This window comes from Labrus bergylta, chromosome 18, assembly GCF_963930695.1.
Source record: "Labrus bergylta chromosome 18, fLabBer1.1, whole genome shotgun sequence".
NCBI lineage: Eukaryota > Metazoa > Chordata > Actinopteri > Labriformes > Labridae > Labrus > Labrus bergylta.
Genome location: NC_089212.1, coordinates 17,163,981 through 17,188,237, shown reverse-complemented (window position 1 = coordinate 17,188,237; position 24,257 = coordinate 17,163,981). Strand labels below are relative to the sequence as shown.

Genomic DNA, 24,257 nt, shown 5'->3' with positions numbered 1-24,257 from the left:
ACCTAGAAACAGTAAGAGCTGAAAAGAAGCCGAACGAATCTGAATATGTGAACGCTGCTGGTGCAAAAAAAAGCCCAAAAAACATTAATGGACACAGGCCCACAGTAACCAGGACCACCAAACTCTAATGTTGGAGGATTTCTGTATGCATAATGGCGTTTCTTGATAATGTCTTCTTGACTCCAGCTCTGCTTTACAAAGATTTTGTACACTTAGAAGTGTTTTCACTGAACGGTGAGTACAGGGTAGCCATAATGCTTCATTATATATTATTTCTCATTAATTTGTCAGTTAGGGAAGGATTTATGATCTGCTGTATCCTGTAATAAACTAGTTGAGTGGCTCAACCCTGATACCTCTCCGTCTGTCTCATAAGCCGTGCGTGCTGTTAGCTGATCTGGACTGTTGAATCAGCTGACTTGTGGAGCTCTGAGGTGTGAACATGATTGAAGGCGTCGCTCCCTTTTCTCCTTTTCATCCTCCCCTTAAGCTTGTTCTGCACACGAGAATCAGTGTACCTCATCTGGAGAAATACACACATTTAAATAAATATTAGAAGTTATCAAATCTAACATTGTGGACGAGTGATGTCCCCCCCCCCTCCCGGTACTTTTTCCACAACAGTGTGTGCTGTGTGTTTCACTGCCCTCTGCCTTGTTGCTACAATTAGAGCTGACAGAAGTGTCTTGTGACTCAGGGAAACTCTCTTTCTTTTACCTGCCCTTCAGTGAGCTTGTCCTTCAGTCTCTTCTGTCATCTGAATTTGAATTTGAATTTGGTTCATATAACTTTGGCTAACTTAATCATCATTCTCTGCAGACGTTCTATTCCTTACCACTGTTAATCTTTCTTGATCTGCTCTGAACTGATTGGTTCCTCTTCATTATTGTCTATTCTTTCATAGGGACAAGTATGAAGAGGTGCATGCCACACACACTACAGCACTTAAAGCCTTAGCTTAGTTGCAATGCCCTTCTCTACAAGTTAAAGCCAAATATTGATGCCTTTATATGTGCTTCTTAAGCCAACAAGACCATTGGCATGAAGATCGTTTCGACTGTATGTAGCTATTTTGATTGTCTGAAAGCAGGAGCCATGTTCACAAACATTCTGAGAAAACTCTAAAGCCCTTTCTCATAGAGTAACTCTGCAACAGCCTGAAACAAAGCAACGCCATCATTACGCCTTGAGACATTAATATTGATTCCCCAATCACGTAATATTGGTGTCCCAGCCTCTGGCTCAGCTGATCCCATCTCGCCCCTGTAACGCCTCCCTGACATTCAAATCGAACGCTTGCTGTACTCGCATATTTGTTTGCTCATGTTTATTTACAATAATTATTTTAAAAACTCCTGAGGCAACTGAGATCGGGGACGTGAAAAGAGCAACGCAGAAGTGGCGGTGGAAGCAACAGAGTCTGCTAAATGACGCAACGAACTTGTTACGGTATAAAGACATCTTAACAACCATATAAAGTTTGTTTTTATTTGTGACAGACAGAGATAAACACAAAATCCGTGAAGGCTGTAGTCCTTTCCCTTGCAGTAAATGATATCTGTGTCCGAGTCTCCTGACAGCTCCCAATTGGTTACAGCCTCTATGAGCCTCATTTATTTACAGCACTTTCTTATTTTCTCCTCCCCTGCCTTAACTCTGTCTGTCTCTCGCCCTTCCTCTCTCTCCTTCTCTCCGACAGCTCTCTCACCTCCCTCTATTCTCTCGTCCGCAGCTGACACAAAGCCTTGGGATAGCTCAAATGCCGCACCATAGCGGTTTAACCTCCACACGCCCCCCTGTCCCCGTCCCCATTGGCTCACTTCCATAGTTGTCTTTGAAGAATTTGCACGAGTTAATTGCTGCAGTCGTGTTGTGTGGAGGTTGAATAGAAGCATGGCAATAACCTCTGATAAACAGTCAACAACTTAATGGTTTTGTTTTTGTGAATTCTGATTGCCAGATGTTTTTAAGCACATTGTTAAGCTCTATTAACAATGTTATTGTATTATCAAGTCCTTATTGTCATCTCCCCCCCCCCCCCCTCTATTATTTACTTCTGCACCCATGATTGCACTTCTGGATATAGATGTGAAAATGCAAAATTGCACAACATTTTGAGAAATCTTCTGCCTTTTTAGTTGGCTTTGTTTTTGTACTCTTGTAAAACATCGTGATGTCAGAGTTTGACTCCTGTTTTTCTAATGACGACGTAAACCTTTGACCTTTAATACCCTTTTATCTGTCAGGCCAGAATAACAGAAGTGACCGGAAGTACCTTGAATGACATCTTTTCACTTGTTCAGTGCCTCAGGGGGTTATGGGTGCTTGTGATATATATGCAGTAGAAGAAGAATTATTTTTTTAAGGATTTATTTTTGGGCTTTTTATGCCTTAAATGGAGAGATAGGACAGTGGATAGAGTCGGAAATCAGAGAGAGAGAGTGGGGAATGACATGCGGGAAGGAAGCCAGGGGTGGTATGTGAGCCCGGTCCGCCCGCTTGGGGCTACAGCCTCCATACATGGGGCGCGCGCACTAACCACTGCGCCACCAGCGCCCAGTGATTAAAAGTTGAAATGTCTTGATTTGTTCGCCTGAACATCCCAGCACTATGGTGATGACAAACAGCTACAGCTTACATTCAACCTGCTCTGACATTTGTCCTGGCATTTTGGTGAGGCCTGCTGCTATTTCACGCCGTTTTAATTTAGCCTCGCTCACCTGTCTGTTCTCCAAAGCTGTCAGTCAGATTTGTGATCAGCAGAAAGAAAAGTTCTGGTGAAAACATGCGCCATTAGAGTTTTTTACAGGGTGGTTTGTTTTGGCAGAGAAATTTGGAGTGGTACGTCACACATTTTTCTCAGTTCACTTCTTCCTGTCCAAGGGCAAGACGGAACAAGCTAAAACATTACCCGACAAACAGCATCCTTAAACCAGCACCCAGGGTTGACTGACAGGGCTGTGATTGGTTGCTCTGTAAAGATCATAAACTCAGTGTAGGAGGGTCTCCTGCTGCTTTATCTTTAGAGGAGGTAGAAGGCTTTCTGTTTCTTCGAATGGTTTAACCGCCAAACTCAAGGTCTCTAAGAAATTGTTGGATTTCTCCTTAACTTTGTAACTACAGCTAAAGATGACCTTTTAACTGGTGCATTTAGTAAAAAACTGGTACATATATTACATTTGAACAGCATAAATGTTAAGATGTTCCTGATGGGATTTCAAAGGTCATTCAGTCATCTGTAGTTTTCTTTCCAGCATCCATTAGTCTTTTTTTTTAATACATTTTGCTAAACCTGATAACACCGGAACACATACAAACATTGATTTGCAATAGTTAGATTTTGATAATTCTATGCACTACTAACATCGGTGTATGCCACATTGCTTGCCGACAGGTCGATGTTTGTCAACAGGGCAGATAGCCATGATCATCCTATACGTCGACACATCCCGAATTGAAACAATTTCTAGATTTTTTTTTTTTCTTGCCTGTATTGTCAACTAGCAGGGGTTGCATTTAAAGGCTAGGATTTGGTTTTTTGCAGGAACCACAAATTTCAGCTCAGTGGCATCAGAATTGTAGCCCTGCAGAGAAAGTAATACGCTCCACTTCAAAGCTACCTCTTGTCTACACCGACACTGATGTAACTTTCTCTCTCTTTGTTTCAGAGTGTTGCCATGCTGCAGGGAGGCTGTGGATGAGAAAATATGTCGTCAGACTTCTACTCCAGAGATGATCTGGTGGAGAGGGGGCCCATCCCCCTGGACATCGACAATGTCCACATGCTGCTGCAGGGTCAGTCTCTCTCTCTCTCTCTCTCTCTCTCTCCACTTTGAGCAAAGATTTCAGTGCAGTGTTTCTGACTAAAAGCACACTACTGTTGGCTTTTAACTTGTACTTTTTTGTCTTATAAATTCACATATATAGAAGACCAGAAAGATACTTTTTTGAGCTCTGAATACTGACATTTGGTCTCAGTATTAGATTATTATCGTGACCATTGTGCTGGTATGAAATGGTGATTTACTCCAACAGTTGTTCAAGCTAAACTAAGCCCAGGCTCCTGGTTTCTGGTCTCTTCTCACTCCGAGAGAAGTCTGAGGTCATCCAACTATGACAATGAAAGCCCCGTGTCTTGATTTCAATGTTTTATCTTGGGGTTACCGTGGAAACATAATAACTATTTAACCTCAGTTATGTATCTCACTCAGGGGAGCAGTGTGATGGATCCGTCTCAGTCCGCTGCTGGCGCCGTCCTGCTTCACTTTTGTCACTTTTTTTGCGGGGTCATGTTGAGTTTAATGTGCTGAAACGGAAACCTATGCTTTCAGGGAATTATGAGACGGATCTCAGAGATCTATCTGCAGGGAGAGGGAGGGAGGGAGGGTGGGGGTCGAGGAGACTCTGATTGTTCATGATGCCGCAGTCTCTCAGGGCAGTTTTGAACATTTGAAGCCAAGTTGTGATGTGCAGGGGTTCTCATTGGATCGTGTTTATTTTTTTTACTTTTGTTGCTATACAACATGTTCAAAATATCAATGGGATAATGTTTAAGATGTCTCTGTTTGATTGCATTGCCAAATTGCTTGCAAAGGCAATTTCCTATACAAAACCAACGCAGTTCAGCATTTTCATTTCTCAGCGTCCTAAGCATAAAACGCTCTCAGTGTCAGCAGTTTTTTGTGTGGCTGTGCTCATCGCACTCTCAGTTGTAAATAGTTCAACTTTTGGAACACCGTCGCATTCGTCAATGTCACTTTCCCTCATGACCAATAAAAATCAAGAAGGGGTGGGACTTCCGATATCTAAACTTGTTTTTTCACAGGATCTCCAGCTCTAGAGACGCTTATAATAATTTCAGGACATGATTCCCTTCAAATTTTTACAATGTTTTCCTGTAAACTTTTCTCTTTCCATTATATGCAAGTATACTCAGGCACAAAACGATGTTACTAAGTGAACGCAGACCACTTGGGGAGAAGGGAGGGGGGGGCGCAATCGTGCTCGAGCACGTTACGAAACAACTGTAAAAACACCCTAAGAGCTTTTGATGGTTACACCACACAGTGATGGCAGTACAAGATCTGACAGTGGTTTCATTTTTTCACGTTTATTTTGTCCTGTTTTGGTTTTTTTTTCCTGTTCTGTTGTTGTCCCTTTCTCAGTTTCTTATATTTCAAAATAGCTGTGAAACTCAGTATGAGTACAGAGGGAGCTTTAGGTGAGGAAACATTTTCTTTGTCTGTGTTCCTGCTGACTAGAGCAAAGCATATCGCTGAGGAGAAGCAGTTTTTTGGCTCAGGCTTCTTGTGTGCAATGTATCCTGGGACATGTAGGCCATGGCTCTGCTAGATAGATAGATAGATAGATAGATCGATACTTTATTGATCCTGAGGGAAATTCAAAGCATCCAGTAGCAGGTTACAAAGACAGGAGAACTCAACTTTTTTTTCTCTCTCTTCAGCTGATTAACCTTATCTACCAAAACTGACCGAAAGCTAATAATGAGCACATAAAGAACATTTCTTTGCAGTTATTCATCTTTCATTTACAAAGTTTTGTAGTTGATTATTTTGATCACTCATGTGAAGGGGTTAGGAAAGATTAGGTGCGGTAAGTGAACCATCTTTTCTCCACCGCTGACATTTGAGTTTGACCCACTTTTTCTCTTATATAGCATTAAAATATACCCAAGAGGCTGCAGGCAAGCTCATTACAGGTCTTGTTTGGACAGGCTGTGCAGCCTCTGTGCTTCAGATTTGAAAGAGGCGGAGCCAAGCAGATCTCACCTGCTTCCCTGCAGGCTGAAGATGTAGACTGTTCGCTGTTTAGAGAACAAGAGCTAGTCGCAAAATAATTTCAAATCTGTTTTATTATTCATGTCTCTCGTCTGCAGGCTTAGAGTCAGTGCAGGTGTGTGTGTAGACGGTAGAGAAACTTGATCTCAATTGATATGCAATAGGTTTAGCTGACTTAAGTAAAAAATCCTTGCTGAATCAGCATGAGTGATCCCAACATGGGTAAGTTGTTTCATTTGTTTTGAGAGTACATTTTTTTTAAGGTAACAGAGAAAACTTTCTGTCTAGGATTGAGTGTAAAGGCATTATCCTGTAACAAATATTACACCAGAAAATTATAATGTTTACTGTTGGTGGAATGATGCAGTATAACAGTAGCCAAGGAAGGTTTTGGACAATAGGAGCAAAAAACTTTTTCTACAAGGTCATGAATGTGTCCAACTCTTGATCATCTGTTTAAGAAAAATATTTGCAAGTAAATGTTAAATTATATTTTGCCTTAGACAATTAAAGTAGTTGTTTTGTTTGCTTAAAAACAACCTGTATGTGTTGCATACACATGAAGTGAAATGTAACGCAAACACAATGTGACAGCTTGGCTCCTATCCAAGGACTGAACTGATCATTCCCCTGAAGGCAGAACTCTGCTGTGACATTTACTAAAAGCAAGTGAATGTGTGCTTTTAAAAAAAAATACAATGTCACTGTGGTACAATTAGCACAAGTCAGGACTTTAACTTCTGAATTTGCTATTTTACCAGTCAACATTTGTAACATTTTGTAAAGTTGTACGCTGCTCTTTAATCATTAGATAATGCGCGATGTTTTAATAATATAGGGCTATTATTGTATAATATGTATCCTGGCTATAGATAAAGCCGGAAATATTGTCAGTAGGCTTTGGTTTAAAAAAATCAGTTTAAGGATGCTTAAGGTGGCATATGCCACTCATATGCAGCATATGTGCATAAGAGTGGCATATGCCATATGAGTGGACCAGACCGGCTTATGCCATCAGTCGGTCTGACCGGCACATGCCAGCTTGTGGTATTAGTTGACGTGAAGAAACACAGGTTGTCAGTTGGAAGCTTAACATAAATTAACAACAACATAAGTTGAGTTATCATCTTAACATGGCTCTGAAATAGGAAACTATACAAAACATCAGCTGGAAGCTAGTTGAGCAGTTTAAAAAAAATTAAGAAATTCTGTTAGCTATAGGTCTGGATATGTTCCAGCCTTTAGGCTTCTTTAGCATCGGGTATCTTTCATAAAAGTCCTTAAAGATTTGAATCAAGTGAACTTCAAATGTTGTCCAAAAAAAACATTTAAAAACAACAAAAACAACAACAAAGACAGAAAGAAAAACTCATTAGTCTTGTGTTATAATCCAGGTTTTTGTCCTTGTATAAATGATCACTGTATTCCTAAAGAACCCTGTTATTGAGACGGGTGGGTTTATTCAGTAGTTTCTAAAATGAGAGCATTTTGGAGCTGACTTTAAAGCCATGTGGTTACAGTGACCAAATAGTTTTGTTTTAAATAATTCTTTGGCAATCGCTCAAGTGTGTCAGAGCTCTTGGGTATCCACATCTTGTTGACTTGCCAGGAACTTATGAAAACGTTGTGTTTCTCTTCATCAGTTGTTGGTTTAAGGTGCTTTCCTGCAGGTTTTCTTTTGGTTTAATAACTCTTTGGACCATGTTGTTAAAGATATCTAGCACCCTCCCCCCTCTGTCTTATAATTGTGTGATGATACCAGGTTAATTAAAATAAGACAGCTTAGTTTTCACAGGGGGGTTCCCAATGACTGCAACTGGACTGATACCAGAGGTTGCCTGCTGTAAAACATATTACGACAGAAAATAGCCTGCAAGCTGTCTGTTAATACATCTCAGAGGAGCAGACAGTCTGAAGGAGGGCTGATGCTTAACATGGACAGCATGGACATACAACAGATGTTGAACAGAAGAATCAGTCTTTTGCAATGGATTGATTGATTTATGACACAGCAGTGTTTGATGTTTTCAGTTTTAAGAAGAACAATTATTGTTGAAGGAAGAATATTTTTGAAGATACTCCTGGATCATTGGATAGCGGGAAGTTTAGAAGGCTCTGACAGATATTTGACGAACTATAAGCATTTTTTTGGTGGAAAATGGAGAATGAGGACTGGATTATATGTGAGAGTCTTCATACTGTCAGTGATCTGAATGACTTCATTGAGATTTACGATGGTGAGTGTTTGATTGTTCATCAGATTTGTTGATAACACCAGTGTTAGTCATTTTGAAAATGCAGATTTTGTTTGTGTTTATTAAAGTATGCCCAATATATTTTTTGTGTCCCAAACCATCAGCAGATTGATCGATGATTTCATTTTTAAATCTATTAATAGCTCGATTAAAACATTTAAATTTAAATTCTATTATTTTACTTGTATTTTGAATGTTTGTGCTGCCTTAAGACTGTTCTTCCTGTTGAGAAAAAAACAGCTTTTATTTTGAAATAAATAAGGTACTTCCGGTAGATCTTAGGAAATTACATTAAATTTAAAAAAGTTCAATATTTTGATTAATTTGTCTCGTCAACTGACCGTGAGGTTTTTTAAAGTGAAATGAGACATTCAAAGGTGCAGCGGCTTGTCCGTCAGTGACTACAGGAAGTCATTAAGAAAGCTTAACTTACTGTGTGCCTAAAGGGACAAAATAGAACGTGATTCATTTTATTAATTTTTTTAATTTACAGATTTGTAAATATTTGTGCCAATAAAGAGCGAGCTAAGACTCTAAAGTTTACCATATTCAACACTGTCTGCAGCACATGTAGCAGAGTAGAAGTCGCACAGCTGAGCAGATGTTGGACTGCAGTAGTATTGTTTGACAATGTAGATTAATGTTAACATTCTGAATAAAACACAGAAATAGTTACTGTAGTTATTTGTGTAAGATTGTACCTTCAGAATACATTTGTAGCACCATCCTGGTGCATGCTGGTCAATGAATTCCTCTTCAAATGAAAATAATTGAATGTCTTGTTTACCGTTTATGCATGCTGCACAACCACTGTGAAGCCTTGCATTTTTTTATTTGGTTTTTCTTTTTAATATAATGTTCCTAAAAAATGAAACTAGACCAAATCTAACTTAAAAAAACAACAACAAATAAACGATTCAGTGGAAGAAAAAAAAATCATTTCTGTGGCCGCTTACATGTTTAATGTGAACATGCTGCCTTGTTGGCAGCTCTGAGTGCGCTGATTCATTCTCTGTGGTTTCATTATTGCAGGCTTTCTGCTTGTTCAGGCAACACGCAGACAAAACACTTTGGTCTGAAAGTGTGTGTGTGTGTGTGAGATCATTTCCCCCTAAGGTTTTCCAAAATGATTGGCCAAACAAGTGGGCGTCAGCCACAGGGATAATCTGCCTTTGTGTCGGTTGTATACACTTGGTTAAATCAAAAAATGATGTACAATACTCTTTGATGGCCCACTGTTGAAATACATTACACACTTGCTCGTGGGAGCTGTGTGACCTCTGAGATTTTACTGATCTAATAAAAACTGTGTTCAAATCTTCAGCTGACTCCAGTTAACAAGTACAAATTAGTTAAACACAAACTGTCACAGCAGGACTGTCCTGGAACCTCAGTATGACTATCTCTTGTTGTGTTGCCTTTCAGACATACTATATACTTGAATTGTTGATCTCCTGGCTGTTTGGATTGAATCTAGACATTAGAACTTGTTTGTGTTCATTTTTAATTCTGATCATTTAAGACTTTGTACAAACCCAGTCCCTGCTGTCGAACAGTGGGTTTGTTGAGGGAACCACTTTTTCTGTTGTTTCAGAAAAAGATAGCGCTGTTCATTAAGTCTGATAATGCCTGCAGCTAACGTCTCTCTTATCCAGTGAGATATCAAGCACACACTGTAGCTAATAAAAATAAGATTATCTACTGCAACACACAACAAAAAGGGCTCTGTAGATATGAATTTCAGCTTCAATAATCTGCTTGAATTATTCACAGTTTTTATCTGTTAATGTAATATAATGTGTCTGTGTCTTCCACAGTGGAACAAGAACAGATTCAGAAGAAGACCTTCACCAACTGGGTCAACGCTCAGCTGGCAAAGGTAAGCCGTGTGTCTGACCTCTGACCTCTCTTGTGGTCTGACTGAGAGTACACTTATGAGGGTTTGTCATTGTTAGCTGTGCGGCACAAATACATTAAGAAAACAGATAGATAGGAACCAGATGTGCCAAAGAATCAGTCTACATTGGCGAACTTGGTACAAAAACCTGCTCGACGTCCTATCTTAAATATCCAGCGTAACAGTTAAACTACACAATCTCTGTTGTTTTACTCATGGATAATCGCCCATAAAAAATGACCATAACTTTTAAAAGAACAATCAGTCTTCAGTCTGACAATTCTTCAGTCCTTTTGGCGTCTCAGTAAGATGCAAAAGGTATTGTTAATGTCCTTTACAGTGCAGTGTGCTCGTTAGATCTTAAAAGCAAAGAAGAAGAAATACTTGGCACATTTATTCCACAAGACTGGTGCATAGAAGAAGAATGATTCAAATTTGCATGCAAAACCTCTGCACGCTGTCTAAAGTGCACTGATACCAAAATGTTGCCAATTTATTTGTACAATTACAGTAGGTGCAGAAGTTTGGGTGCCTGTCCGATGTGTCCTCGGGCACACATAAGCCTGAATTTCTCCCGCTGCTTTGTCTGCGGAGTATGCTGGGCCATGAATGGGATTAGTTACTTCTGATGGTCACTTTACATAGCGGCCTCTGCCATCAGTGTGTGAATGGGTGTGAACAGGTCGGTGTGACATGCAGTGGAAAAGCGCTTTGAGTTTTCAGAAGACTAGAAAAGCGCTGTTCAAGGTTCAATAAAGTTGATTTTATCGAATCATAGCGTAGTCGGTTATTCACAGTTATTCCTGTTCTCTAACTGGGTTGATGCAGCCACATGAGAAAAGGTGGTTGTGAGCAGGAACATGTGAGGGCATGAACTGAGTACTCGTGTTGCGCCAATAATCCTTTACTATAAAAATGATTTGTTTAAAAGACAGGGCCTCACTGTGAATATACACAAATTCAACCATTACATGTGTCTACATACAGATTATATCTGATGATATCTGTCATGTTTGCAATGAACAATGATTGTTGTTGTCTATATAGGACAATTTACAACAAGAGATCTATAGCCCCGTTTCCACCGAGCGGTCCAGTATGGATCAGTACAGTTTGGTACGGTTTGTTTCCTGTTTGCGTTTCCACAGCCAACCGTAGTTACCGTACTCTTTTTTTGGTAGGCGGCGTGTAAGCCGGATGCCGCGTCAGCTCAGGATAGGCAAGACAAGATACACATTTGTTGGAAATGTGGTTTCCTGCAGCTCTGAACGAGACGTCACGAGAATTTTGTAAGACTTGGCCAGAACCTGACGTTGGATTCTAACGTCCAATCAGGTAGTTGAAGCAAGCAAGCCCACCCTGAAGCTCACTCAAATTTCCCTGTGACTGCAAGCAGAGCTGGCCAATCAGAGGAAAGTGTGCACATGGGGAGGGAGGCCTTAAAGAGACAGCAGCTGGAACGAACTGTTTCAGGAAGAGGCTGAAATGAGGGATTTTCCTGACACCAGTAAAAGATAAATAAGGATGTTTTTAAGCTACACTTCAAGGTACTCAATCGGTGTCTCATACTGAAATAATGAATGGTGGAAGTGAATATAATAAATCTACTTTAAGGTAAAAGAGGCCATAAAATAATCACAGTGCATACACCGAACATTAAGAACATCTTTACTCGAAGAAAATTGGAACTCATTTTGCAACCAAAATAATTAATTTCTGTCTATTTAAAAATATAGAAGATATTTTTAAATATACACTTTTGTTTCATTTTCTACTTTGAAAAAGGTGAAAAAAAAAGGACTAACAGAAAGTAACTGAAACACAAAATAATTTTCTTTTGAGAAAGTAAGCCTTGAAAAAGTTGAAAGTTTCCTGTTTTTCCTGTACCCTTTGTGTACATCCCCACACAGCACATGATTTCATATTCCATTCCTGTTAAATTCTTTGCACTCATTCTAAGGACACGAGCCACAGTGTCGTGTTTCTTTTTGTATCATCGTGCGAGGCATTAAGTCATCAGCTGACTATGTAAGATTTTTCTGGAGGGCTTCAAGGAGATAAGAAAAACCAAAACAAATCCCAGAGCTTCCTGATAAATGAGCCATAAATATGCATTTAACACGACTTCATCCTTTTTCTTTTATTACCCTCTGAGAGCCTTTTCCACGTCAGCAGCTCGTGTTCAAAGTAAATACAATACACTTTATAATTCTTCTCTAGGCACTTTACTGCAAATGTTGTTGTGTTGTTGTCAAACTACGTCCTAACATGAGTCAGCAGCCGACTGCCCTGCCTCATGTTGGAGGTCAGCTGTGACAGTGGAGGACACCGGGTGGAGGTGGGGATCTGTATGTAAATATAGCATTGAGGAGCAAAGTTCACAGCAGCAACAGACAGACAGCGACAGACGGCCACCAGCCTCCCCCTTCTCCTCCTACATCTCCGCCCACCATCCTCACACCCCCTTGATCCCACCGACAGACACCCAACCAGCTCTGTGGGGACTCAGCCAATAATGTGAACTGTGGAGATTGATTGTTAATCCTTAGGGGTTATTCACATTAAGGCTCGCATTGTAACAGAACCTCCTGTCACATGTGAAAGTTTTCTTTTTATAATGCTCTAGGTCAGTGTTAGGAGAGGCGACATGAAAACAAAGGCTGTATTGTAAAGAGGAAAACCTGATTTAGAAAAGTTATCCTGGAAAAAGAAGTTCATAACTCTGCTGAAAACAGTTTTGCACTCAACACTAATCTGTGTCCCTAGCCTGTCGACAAACCCTTAGACTTATTTAAACTGGTTGAAAAGGAGAATAATATCTGACCTTTAAGATGTATGTAAATGAATAACTTGACATTCATATTCTATTTGTCTTTTATTCCCTCCTACTCTACACCTGTGGAGGATAACTAAAGTCAAGATAAGTCATCAGAAGTGAATGAGGAACCAATCCTGAGCAAAATCATGATAAGAATTTAACATTTGATGGCCTGGGAGATGTTAAAAAAAAGGTTCATCTCATTAGATCTGGTCTTTTGTAGTCTAAATCTCTGTCCAGAAAGTCAAAGCTCATATTTTAAATACAAAGGAGGATATTTCTGCTTGTGTAACTTACATAGTAATGTGTCTTAAAAGCTCAGATAAATCAGTCTTTCCTCCTTTAAGGGGGAGAACATCACAATGAGCGAAAAACATCCGTGCAAAAAAGTTGGTAAATAGCCTGCAGTAAAAACTACATCCTGTTCAAGAGAATTAAAATGGGTCTATGTCAATGTTACACTTGAATCATCATGAAGTGTTGCCGAACCGTTGAAAAAGAGTCGCAGCAGTATAAAAAGTATATTGTTGTCTTCAGGTGGGCCAAGAAGATTCATGATAACATTTGGTGGTTTGCCATTCAGATGAATAACCCTGATGTATGCAATAAATTACTTTTTGCTTCATAAAGCCTGACAACGATGGCATCGATGAGCAATGGCATGTCAGATGAAATTCAAAAACACATCAATATCATCAGTGTGAAAGGCTTCCTCTCTTGAAAATGTCAGATTCTCAGAAACAAACAGCGTAGTTTTTATCTCGACCACCACATGTTTTAAAGTTGAACTCATTGATTATGATTGGATGTTAGACGCAGCATGTCATTCCTTCAGCTTCAATTACAGAAGCAAGGATAAATTCTGCCCTCATTATATAGTACAGCTTGACATCACTGCTAGGCTATCATGTACCATGGTACACAATTTCTAAAATACTCATGTTTCCACGTTCCTATAAAATATAACCTAATTCTTGTAGTGATGGTTTATTTTCTAAAAACTTTGATTCTCAGGGTAAATGCCCCATTTTTAAAAACAAATATAAGACTTTCCAGACCTTTTTAAAGAGCCCATATTATGCCCTTTTTGGGGTTCGTATATTTAATCTATGTACCTACTTTTGTACATTCACAATAGCTTAAAAAAAATTAAAATAGTAAAAAAACAAAAAAAGTGTCTGTTTTCATGTACTGCTCCTCCTTGCTCCCTCTATGCTCTGAGTCCGTCAGCTGCACTCTGTTGAGCCCACACTGTTAGACCCCACGTGGGCTAAGTCTGCTCTGATTGGTCTGCCGATCCGCTCTGTCGTTATTGGTCAGTTGCTCAGCATGCTTCTCGGAAATTTCCTCATGAGCTGCTGGGCTTGCCACAACGTTCCAATGGGCTTAGATCAGTGATCTCATCCTGACAATTACGCCGCACTGACAAATTTTTATCGAGGGGGGCTAGAACCGAGCGTTACATGCAGCTAATGCTACAGCTAACAGGAGGACGTGAGAGAAGCCGCATTTCCGCGGACTTTGAATTTTTGCACATAGATGTGCCTAAATATGCACAGGACACTTGGAAAACACACTAAAGGGCATATAAAACCAGAAAAAGCATAATATGGGACCTTTAAGAACCACATTTTCACCATGTAGTGTTGTTGCTTTCCATGTGAGACTCAACGGCTTTCATTCCTGTTGTCCCCAAGTTTAAGAGCCTTTTCTTTTTCATACACTGCAAGTCGACTCATTCCTGTTTTCTTCATCATGAATCCAAAATTCCTGGAGCTTGCATTTCCCAAATCTTCTTCTCCTTCTGTCTTTGTCCGAGATTCGTGAATGTGTAGGTAACACGCTGCCGTAAATGCTGTGGATTGTCACATGGAACAACCATATCCACAAAGAAAGACTAATAGAAAATCCTCTAATTCTAAGTAGACAGGGTGGGTTTTGAAAAGGTAATCAGACATGTGTCTAAGTGCCATCTTAAATTAACACAAGTAAAAACAAGAGTTTTTAAGACATTTTATCAACCTAAACTTAAAAAAAAAGATTAATTTAAGACTTTTTAAGGATCCATTGGACCCTGTTTATGTATTAACCATTGACCTGAAAGTTTAAAATGTATCTTCATACTATAAATAAAAAAGATTTCTGCCTGGGTAAAGGTATTATCTGTCCGTGTCCTTACAAGTATCAAAGGTATAAAAAGTCTGTGTGTGTGTGTGTGTGTGTTCACAGCGGAGGCCTCCATGCATGGTCCTAGATCTGTTCAGTGATTTCCGTGATGGCTCCAAACTGTTGGACCTGCTGGAGGTGATGAGCGGCCAGCGCATTGTAAGTTTCCCGTTTTTTGTGTAGCGTTAACATGCTTTCAAACCAACGGCCGGCTGGCTTGTTTTTAATGATACAACTCTCTGGATGTGTTTTTACAGAGTCGCGAGAGAGGCAAGGGGATGTTTCAGCACAGGAGCAACATCGAGAAAGCCCTCTCCTTTCTGAAGCAGAAATCGGTAAATGGAACCTTCAGAACTGTCAGACAAAAGAAATCATCTAATACTTAACAGGTTTGTAAATCAACTTTTTTTCTTCCCAGATAAAACTAGTCAACATTCACATTCCTGACATTATGGATGGCAAACCGTCCATCATCCTTGGTGTCATATGGACAATCATCCTACAGTATCATGTGAGTATAAACTTTTGTAAACTTCTGGTTTCCCTTGTGTGTGTTTTAGCGTCATATTTTCACTTTTATTAATATTCCACTTCCTGTTCTCCTTCTCTACTTGAAAAAATAATAAACCTGAGGCTTAAAGGCTGTTTCTCTGAGATGTAGAACATTCTTTTATTTTCTCTAACTTTCCTTTAAGATCTTTTAATCATGATTGGTTAAAAACAGCTCAACATCACGTTCAGTAGAAGTCCAGGATTTCCAACAGCCTTTTAATATAACATATAACTTTTACATTTGTCATCCTCTGCATTAGAAGTGTTTTATCTTCCCTTATCTTGGCGGTCTTGTAGTGTTTTTTTTTCCCTATTGTTTTGGACTTTTTGGCTTTTGGGTTTTACTCAAAGTCAAACATAAAGGCTGATAAACTACTGAACAGGGACTGTGTGTTGTTTATTTCTTAGATCGAGGAGTTGGCCAGCTGCCTCTCTTTCAGCTCTCGTCAGTCCTCCATGGAGTCTTTGAACACTCTGGACTCGCGCTCCACCCTGTCGAGCCGCTCGGCCAGCAGCAGCCCGGTCCCTCCACGAGGCTCCCCGCTACACAACAAGTTCAGGGTCTCTGCCAAGAAGGCTCTGCTTCTCTGGGTCCGTGAGCAGTGCCACAAGTAAGAGTGGAGTGAACAGAACAATATCAATGAAAAAAATACATGCATACGTGTTATTCAAAGCTACGGCATGAGAAATACTTATAAACCCTTTATTGGCTGAAACTCTTCTTTTGTTGTTGGCCAAGAATGTGATTTAAGAAGTGTCATATCCTCACACAGCCCGGACCTCTTGGTCATTTCCAGGTTCAGGCTACAGACCAAAACATGAGCCCTTAACCTGCCAAAATCTCAGAAATAATTGTTCCCAATATGCATGGGTGATTAATCATAGGTGATTAAGTGTTTGAAATAGTATCAAATTCATGCGCGCACTTCCTGCCATTATTTCTAATTTGCCTTTTGTAAAGAATTCTTTAAAGTCGCTTTGAAAATATCTTTTAAAAGTAATGGAGCTCCATCAGAACTCTGGAGTCATGTTGATATCAAATTCAGACCAATTTCCTGACTTGATCCGCACCAGGACCGGCGACCCTCAAGTTCCCAAACCCAAGTCCCTGCAGACTGAGCCACTGCCGTCCCCGATGCCGCACCAATGATATCAAAACAGACACAATGCATAAGTGGTGTAGCTATTACTGTCTGTGATACTTTTGAATGGCTTGTGTTTTTATAGAAAAAAAATCTTTTGTTATCTTCAGAGCTGGCTGTACATTAAATGTAAAAGACTTCAAAGCCAGCTGGAGAAGCGGCGTTGTCTTCCTGGCCATCTTGTATGCTCTGAGGCCCGATCTGGTGGATCTGTCCAAAGCCAGAACCAGAAGCAACAAGCAGAACCTTGAGGAGGCTTTTTGTATCGCAGAGAGAGAGCTGAGGATCCCCAGGCTGCTCGACCCCGATGGTGAGTAACTTTAGCTTCAGTGATAACCCAGCGGCAGGACTATGTGAACGTATGCAAAGGAAAAGATTTTGACTTTTTTTTCCTGTGGCTGATGTTGGAACATGTTGTAATCTACGGGATGATATGTGAAAAATATGATTGACTGAGACTGAAAACAGTAACAGCTCATCAAGATGCTTAGGTGTATTTTCATTCCGTTCATGTCATTTCACCATTTTTAATCAAACCTACTGTAGGAATATTTGTTGATGTTTAATTTGATGTCATTATTTTTATTTGTACACAGACCATGTACAATATTCAACATACTTGTTGCCATTTGATGCATTGTACCAGAGTTAGCTTCTCTCCTTGGCAGGTCTATTTTATTTCATCATCATTTCACACACTGCTCTTGCAGGAAATCTTTAGATGATGTGACTGCTTCATCTACCAATTGGCCATTCTGATACTGATGCAGGAAACATGTTGACAGCTCTGTTAGTTTCACAACACGGACTCACACAGCTTGGCCACATGTCTCACTTTTTATTACAAGTTATTGGCTTCGTCTCTCACAATCAGTTTGCTCCACTTCCTTCATTAAAAAGCTCAGTTTTGGTATTCTGCTCGCTCCGTCGCACTCCCTTGGTGCCTTCTGGTCTGCTACAAACAAACAATCATTCTTTCTCCAAATAAGATTCATCGGATCGGTCTCACTGACATACTTTGCAGCACAGATTATGTGGTGGCATGTGAAGCTTTTTGAATGTGTGCAGAGTGCAGCAAGCAGAGTGCTGTAACTGGAGCTGTACCCACGGAAGCCTGAGGGCGAGCGAGATGACGATCTGACGGTCTGCTGACTCACTTGCTGCTTGTTTACTTCAGTGCTCGTATAAAAACCCAGTCTTCTCTGTGCTCCGCCTGTTCGAGTGTCATTAGGCGTTATAAGGACACAAAAGTTACACCTCCATTCTTCAGATTCCAGTTTTAAACTCCACCTGCTGCAGGATGTGTTAGTCTAGACTTCCCGACTGTACTGTGACACTGATCATGGAGGATTGTGATGTGGGTGCAGATGTGGACGTTCGAGACCCTGATGAGAAGTCCATCATGACCTATGTGGCTCAGTTCCTGCAGTACTCCAGAGACCTGCCGGTGCCTGAGGAAGAGATGCAGGTCGGTATCGTTTTTACAAAGGCATTGAGTTACACTGCAACTACATGTAAAGGGAAGATTTTATTTCTGTAATTGCTCAGGATAGAATAGCATTTATTGTCCTGATGAATATGTACAATGACAGAGATGCTTTCACCGAAAGTGAATGACAATCAGGCATCCACAGCACAAAGAAGAACATAGCATTTAGGTCGCACCATGAAGTATTTTAACTTGACCCGGTGGAAATAGATCGCACCTGTGAAAATGTGATTGTTCCACAATGAGAAGTAAAGGGGGTGTGTTCCGTTTTAAACATTGCAGTCCATTGACACTGGCAAGGGTGCAGCCGAGCTCCATTTAACCACTCAGTCCTGCTCAGACCGCAGTGATTTGTTGCATTTGCAGGTCTAGACATGGAGGTTTAAACAAGGAATAAGTTGGTTTAAGATTTAAAAGGCCTTGCAACGGCATTTGAATGAATTTATTTCAATATGAACCATCTGAAAACTATATGTTTGAAGGTAGAATGGAATCGAGCATCCCAGGGCAGAATATAGATATGCCACCTAAAAAGTTAACAAACTTCAAACACAACATATACATATAGTCACTGATAAAATGTCGAAACAGCAGCTGTATGCAAATTAGATATCTATAAAACATGATGCATTCTTTCATTTATTAAACAAACATCTGTATTTATCTCACTTGCTGGTCCACAAATCAGCGCTTACTGAGGTTCTTTTTTTGAAAGGCTCCGGCCTGTCTATTTACCAGAATCTGGCTGATGGTTTTGCATTGATGCCAAAATCAATATTTTAGTACAGCAGTACACACCATGTGTACACAACTGTACTAATGTTGCAGGAATCCCTTTAAATCTGCTCATCACACATTTGTTGCAGGGATATCACCCAGAGGCAGTTTTTTTTTTCCACAGTATTATAAATTATTTCTCCGTCTGCTTTTTTAATATAGTCTCCAGACTCCAGTGCACTTTATCTGGAGCATGTAATGTCATTTATTAGCTCTAAGTTGGCTAAATAAATGCCTAAACTTGTACAGTCTATGTGTGTGATTGCTCTACTTTTCTTGTCATTCTTCTCTTTACCTTTTCCTCCTTTTCTTTTTTTCCCTCTCTTTCTTTTCCTTTTTTCCCTCCCAGACACAATACCTGACTCTTCCTAAAAGTTCTTCTCCTGTCAGCCTTCCTGTTCACTACACCCCTGCTATTTCTGCTTCACCTCTGCGACAGGTAGACCTGACAGTCATGAAAACATGTGTTTAATTCCCAACCTTTTATCCACCTAATCAACTTTCAGTGTCAGTAATCTGGAATAGAGTTGGGTGGCAAAATGTAAAAAAAAAAATTAAGATGATAACTTGCTAAACAAACCCAAATCCATACAATGTTTTTCCACACCCCCTGTCACTGTTTGTGCTGTTGAAATAACTGATAATTTTTATATATGCCTACATTGTTTTTCAAATTGTCAGCCACATCGCAATGGTGTCATAAAATCAACTAATCAGCTTTATAGAACCCACAAATTGCTTTAGTATTTAAAAGAATCCTTAAAAACATATCAGGGAAAGTTGTTTATCGGTGAGACGCTGCAGGTACACACTGTAAAAAGTCAGTTGCTAAGAGCCAGGATTACCTTGAGATCATGTGGCGATTAAAAGCAGGACTGATCATGCAAAATCAAACTAGTTTGCCCTGTTTCCTGTGAAGGAATCCAAAGCCACAGCGAGGGTGTGTTTCTCCATAACATGAATAAAGCACTCAGCCCTGCAGTGCAGCTACTCCTTACACCGAGTCTCCTGCTGGTATCGCCTGTATGGACCATCTCAGAACTCGGTCATGCTGGTCAAAACACCTGTTAGCTCGGGTTTCTGACAAGATACCAGCATGTTTTGATGTGGCTTTATGAGTCATTGGAGTGTGTGAATGTTGTTAGTCTAGCCCTTAGAGGTGGTTATTTTAGATACGATACATATGTGCTTTATTATCCCCGTGGAAGAAATTTGTCTTGGACTCCAGTGCTGCACAAATTCAGCCTCCTCTACAATAGAATCAATGAATAAAAATGTATAAAAACAGAAAACAATCCACTTGTAAATAGAGAAGCACAAACCACAAACAACATATTTTTTACATGACCCATTTTGCCTAAGAGACCGGCATTAAAAACATAAATAAGAGAAAGCAATGCAAAGGATAAAGAGATAATGAGAAGTGCATCTAAAAAGCTTAGGGGCCTTTGCTCTGTTTGTTTTGTAAGGTAATCCTGAGAGAACATCCATCTAAATCTTTTATTTTCTAAGCAATTTCCAGTTTCTTTGTCCAGATCTTGAAATATTTACATTTTTTTCGAGATAGCAACCCTGGTTGAGTTATCTTTGGATAACAAGATGACTCATTATCCCAAGACAACAAAGCTTGTGATAACAGGATGATTTTCTGGTGATCTAAATAACTGAACAATAGGCTGTTGACTGTGATAGGCCAGACCATGTCATGCTCTACTGCCATTGCCCACACTAATGGGATAAGTTAAACCTATTTCAATATTTATTGTGTGCTTTTCCAACTCTGGGGATATGAGATAGATAAGTCAAGATCTTAGTCAAGAAAATAACTGAAATGACTCCTAATGACAGGAAATCAGAGTAAATCAAATGTTTGCTTAAGGCTTCTTTAGTTAAGCACAAATCAAGACAGAAAACCTTAAATGATACTCTGTACTAACACAATTGTACGGTATAGACAATTTATACAAAGTGCATTAAAATTATGAGCAACATGAGCCTGAAATTTTAATTTTTCAAGAGAGCAGTAGGTGGATGAATGTGGCTTTTGTAAATGTTAAAAACAACCGTGGAGCCAAACACAGTCCTGTTTGGGCTTGGTTCTCTGCTCTGCTCTGGCTTGCTGCAAGTCAAACTCATTTTGGCACACTTGCAGCCATTCTGCTTTGTGTAAAAGTATCTCATGACTGGTGCTGACTGGTGTTTGCCTTTTGGGGAATTTTTTAGCTTAACTCCAAAAGTGTGTGATCTTTGAGAACATGTTTTTAATCTTTGAAAAATATAGGAATCAGTTCCAATAATTGAAGCATTAAATAGAGTACTTTAGCATAAAGCAGAATAAAACGACTTTAATTTCTGCAGAAACTGTTTTTTAAAAATCCTTTGGTCCATTTGGAATGTAAATAACAAATTCAGTTGTTTTGCACAGGTTATGTGGAACCCATCAGCTACCTTTGGTGTTGAAAAAATTAAGATAATGCAAGAGTGCAAAAAAAACCCTGCAGTTCTCTAAGTGTCCACTTGAGTCTGGTTGCAAAAGCCAAAAAATCCCTATTAGGTTCCATAATAAAATGCAGTTTTTTTTTTTTTTTTTACAGCAGGATTAAACATTTAGATAACCTATAGTACAATAAACAGTTTTGGTCTCAATTGCTCATTTTTATATTTTTGTGAAAACTGTTAAATTTTTCATTTATAAATCATATGTTTTTATACTGGCAAGGCTAAGAGTGAGGCACAAATTTGCATTATTACATGCTCACCTGTAACTACAGAAAACATGTTTGTGTTCTGGTTAACGGCTTACCTCAACCCCGCCTCTTTACCTGTTTCTAGATTGATCACAAGCTAGGTAGAGATAGCATTTCCAATATGGCGACTGCCATCGTTGGGCTTCAAAAGGCCTCTTCAGAAACCAAAGCGTGACATCACTGAGACTACGTCCATGTTTTATACAGTCTGTCGTGGAACCATGGGTGGGTGTAAATTTGCAATTTAGTTTGTCTAAGAAGTCAATAACGATAGAATATGACCGCAGTATGTGAACTGTTTCTGTATTTTGACTTCAGTGTGCACATAGACAACAATGATCCTCAAAGCTAAACAACACTGTATTCAACACTGTGTAAATAAATCAACAACTTGGTTTCACCTGGGCTGGTTTAGTCATTCTCATTCAATATTATTTTCTTTGTCTCACATTACCAGACGACATCTGATCAGAAAGCACAGGAAGTGACCTGCTGGCTGGTTCAGGCGTACGACGAGCTGCTTGAGGGATGGAACTCCACGGAGGGAGAGAGCTACTCCGAGAGATACCATGTAAGTCCATGGTTGGTTTCTTTCACAGTTACCTACTTCATAACATTCAGTTATTGCACTTTTAGCACCTCTGCATGATTTTCTAATCCAATTGAATTATTATGAGAAGAAAGAGACATACTTTATTAATCCCTGAGGGGAAATTCAGATTTTTTTACTCAGTTATTGAAGATCAGAGACACTCACATGTTCAAACAGGATCCTATGAATATGCATTCATGGAGAGACATCAGAGTGAGGTGTCTGCACACGAACAATGCCCTTAGCAGTTGGGGGTCGTCTTGGGCCTTGCTCAAGGTCACCTCAGCAGTGCCCAGAAAGTGATCTGGCACCACTCTAGTCACCAGTCCAAATTTCCACATGTTGGTCCGTATTGGCACTGGCGACCCTCAGGTTAATAATCCAAGTGCCCACTAACTAATCCACTGCCACCATTTTCGAGTCATCATGATTCAACAGCAGCGTATCATATTGCAATATACCACATCACTTTTCGCCACCATATCTGAACTGTATCCTGCTGTATGTTGTTTTTTTTCTTCTGTTTGAGTTGATGATACAACAGTGTCACTGATGATTGATTTTTTTTCCGTCCTTCAGGTCTTTCAGACCTTTCTGGTGTCCTTTAATGAGCAGCGGCGTCCCATCATGCCTCTGTTGACAGCGATGAGACGAACCCCGAAACTTAGCGACGAGCAGCGGGCTCTCAGAGAGGCGTGGGATACCCTCACTGAAAAGGTCAGTGTCACCCAAATCTTTTGACCCACACAATCTTAACTAGCTCCAACGTTGACAGGTTTGTGAACTTTCATACATTCAGGCAATCAATCAATCAACCAATCAACCAATCAATCAATCAATCAATCAATCAACTAGAACATGTTGGGTAGTAGTTTATGTTGTCTCAAAAGTGTTGTTTCTGTGTGCACTAATGTAAAAGTTTTCTTGTATTGACTTGAGCCATCTCTCGCTCTCTGTGTTTTTGTGTAGCTACGTGAATACAAAATGGAGTTGGATATGAGTCTCTCAGCGCCCTTGGACACGGTGGCTCGCTGGCTGCTGAAAGCCGAGGGGGCTCTGGCCGAGGAGGAGGGCGACCCGCAGGACCACGGCCGAGCTGCAGACGAAGCCAGGGAGAAGCAGGAGTTACTCAAAGTGAATATTTACTGCATCACAACTGCACCCTGAAACCAAAACGAAGGGACAAGGGAGTGAAACAGACAAATATACTGGCTCAGGCAGAGTTTTCTACATCTAAGATATAAATAACCTCTGAATAAACATAAACATAATCACTGTTTGGGAAAGTTAGCAAACAGAATCTACATATCATTACAAGCTGGCACATAAGTCCCTCCTTGTAATAGATCTCCCGTCTGAGGCATTTTAATATAAACCTGTGTGAGCAGAAATTAGGATATATCTGTTGGATATATTCAATCATAAATATGCATGTGCATGTACTCACTGCTTCATGTTGCTTTAGGTTTGCCTGGAGGAGATGCCTCAGCAATTGAAGACCTTCCAGTCCTTCCAGAACCTGGATGAGTATGGAAACATGATGGTTCCCACTGACAAGATGGATGAATTAAAGAGGAGGTGAGGGGACTTTCCCACTCAGACTGTGTGTTGGCATACAGGAAGTGTCACATTGTGTGCACGTCACACATGAAGTGTTTGCTCTTCTTAAGATAAATGGCCTTGAAATAGAGCTTCAGTCACGCCCCTTACAAGGATAGATTCAGCACAGGAAATAACTGAGCACTTTACGCTCAGTATTGTCATATCGTTCTGTCATGTGCTAATAAAGGCAAAGCATATATTGTTTCAGATGGAGAGCTTTGATTTCTATAAACTGATACCAGAGAAGCACAATGAGTGTCAGGAATATATATATATTTTTTTAGAAATGTTGGCTTGGAATCATGAAAGTATGCGATGTGTATCATAATAAATGTGATTAGGTTTCAAGTTGTCCTATAGGGACTTTGTTGTTGACATGATTGAAGATACTCTTTCTACCCTGCTTGATTCCTCCTCAATTT

At 39.9% G+C, this 24,257-nt stretch overlaps 1 protein-coding gene across 1 annotated transcript in view; it reads left to right on the top strand.

Moving 5' to 3' along the window:
- The first annotated feature begins 3,659 nt into the window (after positions 1-3,659).
- syne2b (spectrin repeat containing, nuclear envelope 2b) overlaps positions 3,660-24,257 on the top strand; it is a 131,565-nt gene continuing 110,967 nt past the window's right edge. The window contains exons 1-13 of the mRNA XM_065966652.1: positions 3,660-3,795; positions 9,871-9,932; positions 14,998-15,093; positions 15,192-15,269; positions 15,353-15,445; positions 15,895-16,097; positions 16,739-16,938; positions 17,996-18,096; positions 19,244-19,333; positions 22,099-22,212; positions 22,813-22,950; positions 23,203-23,367; positions 23,699-23,811. Of these exons, the coding sequence (XP_065822724.1) occupies positions 3,708-3,795; positions 9,871-9,932; positions 14,998-15,093; positions 15,192-15,269; positions 15,353-15,445; positions 15,895-16,097; positions 16,739-16,938; positions 17,996-18,096; positions 19,244-19,333; positions 22,099-22,212; positions 22,813-22,950; positions 23,203-23,367; positions 23,699-23,811 (1,541 nt within the window). The 5' untranslated portion in view covers positions 3,660-3,707. The remainder of the gene's footprint in view (positions 3,796-9,870; positions 9,933-14,997; positions 15,094-15,191; positions 15,270-15,352; positions 15,446-15,894; positions 16,098-16,738; positions 16,939-17,995; positions 18,097-19,243; positions 19,334-22,098; positions 22,213-22,812; positions 22,951-23,202; positions 23,368-23,698; positions 23,812-24,257) is intronic.